General features: G+C 38.0%; 1 protein-coding gene across 1 annotated transcript in view; it reads left to right on the top strand.

The window, feature by feature from the left end:
• Window positions 1–1,623: 1,623 nt before the first annotated feature.
• Window positions 1,624–6,358, top strand: part of LOC108767715 (uncharacterized) — a 7,309-nt gene continuing 2,574 nt past the window's right edge. The window contains exons 1-2 of the mRNA XM_018517715.1: window positions 1,624–4,540; window positions 4,622–4,732. Coding sequence (XP_018373217.1) covers window positions 1,624–4,540; window positions 4,622–4,732 — 3,028 coding nt within the window. The remainder of the gene's footprint in view (window positions 4,541–4,621; window positions 4,733–6,358) is intronic.

Here is a 6,358-nt window from a genome sequence, read left to right as displayed (position 1 = left end):
AGTATTCCTGTGTTTAAATTAGTAACGACTTCTTATGGATTTCCCAATAAAAGATGGATCTATAATTGCATGAAGATTGGAACTCAATTGAAAACAGATAATAAACGGATTTATCCTGAATTCCAAATATGCATCGGACAGAACAAGATTCGCAGACAAGAGGCATAGAATATATCTGGAACTCCAAATATTGGAATATAACGGAATTTCTGTAAAACAAATTCGACTTGAATTATCTGGAATTCCAAATATGCGTCGGGCAGAACGGAATTTGCAGGCAAGATTTGACGTTGAACTTATCTAGAATTACAAATGTATTTTTGATATAACAGCCCGAGTAGAAATTGAATGTAGTAGCTGACTAGGTATGAGCTAATAAAATTGCGTTGTACAGTCGCGGACACTGAGGTTGCAACACTTTTTTCTCGATGGTTTGCAGAACACGCAACAATTTTCAGAGCGCGATCTACCATCTATTGATACGTGTAACGATCGGTTATAATCATATAGAATCGAAGTATATAATGTGACAGAAATGTATCTTGCGCGACGCGACAAACTCTTAAGATATTAATTGGATACTGTAGGATTAGGGTAAATATAAAAGTCAAATAAACAATTTTGTTTAAAAATTTACATTTCCAATCGTTGAAAATTAATGGAAGGTCACATATATAAAAATTTTCACATAATTACATATTAATATATAATATGTATTATGTAATTATATATTATTATTACATAATAATTTTTTATGCAAAATTTAACGGGACTGTTCTCTTATTTGGCTTTTTATATTTTTATTTTTAGACCGTATATGTGAGAAACACAATCATTACTAGAAATTTAAATGCCTATTACGGTCGAAGCTGGATCTTCGTTGCTTTTTAAATAATTCAGTCTTGAATTACTAATATATACTATATATGTACTTGCATATATACCATATTGTAGTCTTTTTCACACACACACAAACTGCGCGCCGAATTGTTTTTCCGGGTTAAATAAACGCAATTAAAACTGTCAGAATCTATGTTTGGTTGTTGGCATCGGTCAAAGAAAGTGTAGGGTGGCGCTAGTGACATGCATCTAGTGTTATTATAGTTTATGAGAGTTATTGGTAGACACACGGTGTCTTCGTGAACGCTTGAGATAATTCAGCCATATTACCTTGTATCAAGAAATAAAAAATATTCAGATTCATTGCCGTTGCCTACGATCACGAAGAAAGATTATTTCCAAAAACCTTAACGACAGTCAACTATACAAACAAACATGGTCCTTCGAGCCGGATCCCGGTGAGTCGAGCTGGGAGAAAAAGATAGAGCAAATTCACAAGGGTGGATAGGACGGAGAGCGGCTAGGAAAAGCAACAACCACGCCGTTTTCTTCGAGTCTACACAACCAGTACCTATATTCAAAGGCACTCCACATCATATTACAAGGCGAACGAGCCATTTTTTGCAAGGATCAGCGAGCACGAGGGGCGAGCGATTCCACACGGACGAGGTTATAGTGCCACCAGAGAAGACAATAACCAAAGATATCCATTAAGGATAAGCGCAATTATATTTAAGGTTAGGCGAGAGCATTCTCATTTAGTCACTATTTCAATAATCAAAAATGTCGTTAAAGGAAGAATTGACTAAACTTAAGACTAGCAGGAGAGTAGCAAAGGCTAGTATTACTCGCATTGAAAAGTTTATGAAAGATATGGATAGTAATACAGTCGATCTCGATGAGTTAAAGCTGAAGGTAGAGAGACTAGAGGAACTGTGGCAATCTTTATTAGAGATCCAAATAAATATAGCGGTATACGATAGTGAAAGCACAGATGAACAAGTCGATTTAGAAATAGCTACTTTGGAAGAAAAATATATGCATTTAAAATTAATAGCAAGTAGAACAATGGAACGGCGAGTAAGACCAGCTTCCGTTACTAGTAATATTGAGCAGGCATCGGAAATAGTTAATTCTTCTCGAGTAGGAACTCGTGAAAATCTAGTTAGATTGCCAAAAATCGATTTACCGTCTTTTTCGGGAGCGTATGAAGATTGGCATCCCTTTTTCGATATATTTAATTCATTAATACATTCTAATAATTCGTTGGGAGACATTCAAAAGTTCCACTATTTAAAATCAGCATTAAAGGGAGAGGCAGCCGAGACTATAGCCTCAATAGAAATCTCCGGGCTTAACTATGCAGATGCCTGGTCAAGGTTAAGAGAGCGATATGAGAACGAACGCTTAGCGGTTCAGAATCATATAAAGGCTATTTTTGAATTACCAATATTGAGAAAGGAAAATTGCGTAGTTTTAAGAAATATACTTGATGGTGTTTTAAAACACACCAGGGCATTACAAGCTTTAAGGCGTCCTACAGCTCAATGGGACGACTTACTGATACATATTATAACTGGTAAACTTGATTTTATAACTATTAAGGAGTGGGAAAATAGTTTGGAGACTAGAGAATTACCCACATTTCAAGAATTTGTAGAATTCCTAAAAAGAAGATGTCAAACTCTCGAGGCCGTAGCCAGGAGAACACAACTTACCATTTCAAACGTTAATTCAAGACCAATTATCAATGCAAAGGTAACGACATCCCATGCGGCGGTAGTCAACGCAAAATGCGTGCATTGTAAAGGGGATCACCAAATCTATCAATGCAAATCTTTTAAAGAGCTTTCAGTAACAGAACGATTAAGTAAAGTTAAAGCTCTGAATTTATGTTTAAATTGTTTAAGAGGTAAACACATAGCTAAGGACTGTAATTTTAGTCATTGCAGAAAATGTTCTAAAAAACATAGCACGCTATTACACGAGGATCGTACGCTTTCAAAGGATAACAAGGAAAATATAGAGAACGTAAAAACCGAATCAGAAACAAGCAAAACGATTAACTCTGTATGCGCTTATTCTCAATTCAAAGAAGTATCTGATATTAATCAGATACTACTAGCTACTGCCATAATTAGGGTTCAAAATCAAAATGGTCATTATGTGGGGAGAGCGTTGTTAGACAACGGATCTCAATCAAGTTTTATAACAGAGGATTTATTTAAAAAATTGAACTTGACGGCAAAAGAAAATCGGGTAGAAATCAATGGAGTTAATTCAGTTGTATCTCATGCTACAAAAACGGCAAATATAAAAATAACTTCGCGCTTCGGTACCTTCGGCACGGAAGTACAATGCATAGTATTACCGAATATTACAAAAAGATTACCAGAGGCAGGATTCAATGTAGCTAGGTTGAATATACCGTCAAATATTAAACTAGCCGACCCACAGTTCAATATTCCCAATGAAATAGACATAGGAGCGGATAGAATTTGGGAGCTAATATGTGTCAGTCAAATAAGATTGGGAAATAAATTGCCGGTGTTACAAAAAACATTATTAGGCTGGATAGTGGCGGGTCCTCTAGGTATTACGGGGTTAGAACAAAGAACACAAACGCAATGTAATTTAAGCAAAATAGAACAGTTAAACGATACTATGCATAAATTTTGGGAAATCGAAAGATATAAGCAGGAAAATATAACTTGTCTGAGCAGGGAAGAAGATTATTGCGAAAAGTTGTTTAGAGAAACTTATAAGCGCCAAGCGGACGGTAGATTTGTAGTAAAATTGCCCGTCAAGGAAGAGGCCTTAGCGGTATTAAAAGATTCAAGAGAAATAGCCTTAAAAAGATTTCTAAGTTTAGAAAGAAAGCTGGCAAGAGAATCAGAGTTAAAGGTAGAATATGTTAAATTTATGAGAGAATACTTAAAGCTAGGACATATGAGACACAAGATAAGTACGCAAGGGAGCGAAAATCGAATCTTCCTACCACATCATGCGGTAGTAAAGGAAGACAGCGTAACTACCAAAACTAGAGTCGTTTTTGATGCATCGAGCAAAGGGAGTGCAGGTGGATCGTTGAACGATGCTCTTTATAAAGGACCCATCTTACAACAGGATTTATTTGCATTAATAATACGATTTCGATGTTTTAAATACGTCTTATGCGCGGATATTTCTAAAATGTATAGACAAATTTTGATACACGAGGAACAAACTCCATTACAGAGCATTTTGTGGCGGGAAGATTCGGAATCTGAAATAGAAGAGTTTGAGCTATTAACAGTAACTTATGGGACCAAGCCAGCTTCCTTTTTAGCAGTCAGATGTTTACATCAACTCGCAGAACTAGAAAAGAAAAATTTTCTCAAGGCTGCGGAAGTGATAACCAGAGATTTCTACATGGATGATTTGCTAAGAGGAGGAAATACAGTTCAAGAAATACGAGATCTAAAGGTAGAATTAATAGAAGTATTAGCAAAAGGCGGTTTTGAATTGCATAAATGGAATACTAATGTAAAGAACATGGAAAATGATAGGCAAAGTAACAAGGCAGTAGACATCAGTAAAGTAGAAGGTTCTAAGTTATTGGGGATACTGTGGGAACCCCACAAAGATACATTCCATTATCAAGTGGAAACGAGGGATTGCGATGCACGTGTAACTAAGCGAGCTATTTTATCACAAATCTGTAAGTTATTTGACCCAATGGGGTTAGTAGGACCTGTGATTACTTTAGCTAAAATATTAATGCAAAAATTATGGAATTTAGGGTTGGACTGGGACGAATCAGTCCCAATGGACATACACGAAGCATGGAGCAAAATGAGAGCTCAATTACATTTACTTAATACCTTAAGAATTCCTAGGCTAATATTGTCAGGTGAGGGGAAATCCGAAATACAGTTGCACGGATTTTGTGATGCGAGCGAGAAAGCCTACGGTGCGTGCATATATTTACGTGAAGTACATACTTCAGATAAAATAACTATTTCGCTAGCTTGTTCAAAATCACGGGTGGCGCCTGTTACGTCCGAGGTTCCGCATACATGGAACCTGAGGGGGTGAACGTAACGCGAACCGAAACGCCTTATCGTCAGTCCCAGCTCCGGACCGCAAAGGGGCTAAGGGGAGGGACCGATTTAACGGGAAGCACTTCGCTTCGCCCTTTGGCCACTTGGTAGAGCCGGGGGTTCGAGGGAGGACGAAGCGGAAGCCTCTCTCGAGATCGACACTCCGCTGAGTGCCGCTCGAGGCAAACGCACAGGCTAAAGGCCGGGAACTAGGTCAGTGTGCCTTAAGGGCACGCTTCTATCCTAGTAGGGGCCAGTGCGTTCGATGCCCTTATTTTCGGCCTTGGAATTTAATCCAAAGGACCAGGGATTGGACCGAGTGCAATCTTGGTGTTAACAGAAGGAATACGAGGAGGTGTTACTCGAAATTAAAACAATCAGGGTTTGAGCATTAAGTAATATAATTAAAATTAAGAATTTTTATTACATTGCAATTTAGATATATACGAGGGTTGTCTGAAAAGTTTCCGACCTAACAAAGAAACAAGACATTTTTTCTTCAAATTTATTTTTATTTTTCTACATAGTCTCCTTGTAAGTTTATACACTTCTCCCAGCGATGTTCCCATTTCTTCAACCCGTCCAAATAATACTTGGCGTCTTTCTCTGCAAAATAGTTGTTTACGAAGGTGATGGCCTCCTCATTCGACGAAAATCTCTGTCCTCCGAGCGCAACTTTTAGCTTAGGGAACAAAAAAAAATCGCTTGGGGCTAGATCTGGTAAGGAGGATGGTCAAGCAGTTCAAACCATAATTCGTAGATTTTCGCCATGGCAACCGCTAAGGTATGAGACGGCGCATTGTCTTGATGAAACAACATTTTTTTTTCTGCAAATGTGGCCGTTTTTCTGCAAATGTGGCAATTTCTGCCTTCAGCTTGTCAAGTAATGATGCGTAGTATGCTCCTGTAATGGTTTTTCCTTTTTCAAGATAATCGATTAAGACAACTCCATGACTATCTATATAGAAAACAGTCACCATAACTTTCCCAGCCAAAGGAACAGCCTTTGCCTTTTTTGAAGCCAATTCCCCCTTCGCAGTCCACTGTTTTGACTGTGTTTTTGTTTCTGGAGTATAATGGTGTATCCAAGTTTCATCTACAGTAATTAATCTATGCCAAAACTCTGATTTATTGCGCCTAAACTGCGCCAACAGAGCGTTGGAAATGTTCATTCGAACACGTTTTTGGTCCGGAGTGAGCAAATGCGGCACCCAACGTGCGGTCAGTTTTCTCATGCCTAAATCTTGATTCAATCACGTTTTTTGGACATGTTCATAGCCTCTGCTATCTTTCTAATCTTAATTCGACAGTTGTCTAGCACCATTTGGTGAACTTGAGCGATGTTATCGTCAGTGGTTGCAGTTTTTGGCCGTCCCAAACGTTCATCGTCACCCAAGCTGGTACGGCCACATTTAAATTCAGCAGCCCAAAATTTC

The sequence above is a fragment of the Trachymyrmex cornetzi genome, unplaced genomic scaffold (genome assembly GCF_001594075.2).
Source record: "Trachymyrmex cornetzi isolate Tcor2-1 unplaced genomic scaffold, Tcor1.1 scaffold72, whole genome shotgun sequence".
Taxonomy (NCBI): Eukaryota; Metazoa; Arthropoda; class Insecta; order Hymenoptera; family Formicidae; genus Trachymyrmex; species Trachymyrmex cornetzi.
The sequence above is the reverse complement of the archived record's forward strand: the minus strand, read 5'-3'. Positions and strand labels throughout refer to the sequence as shown.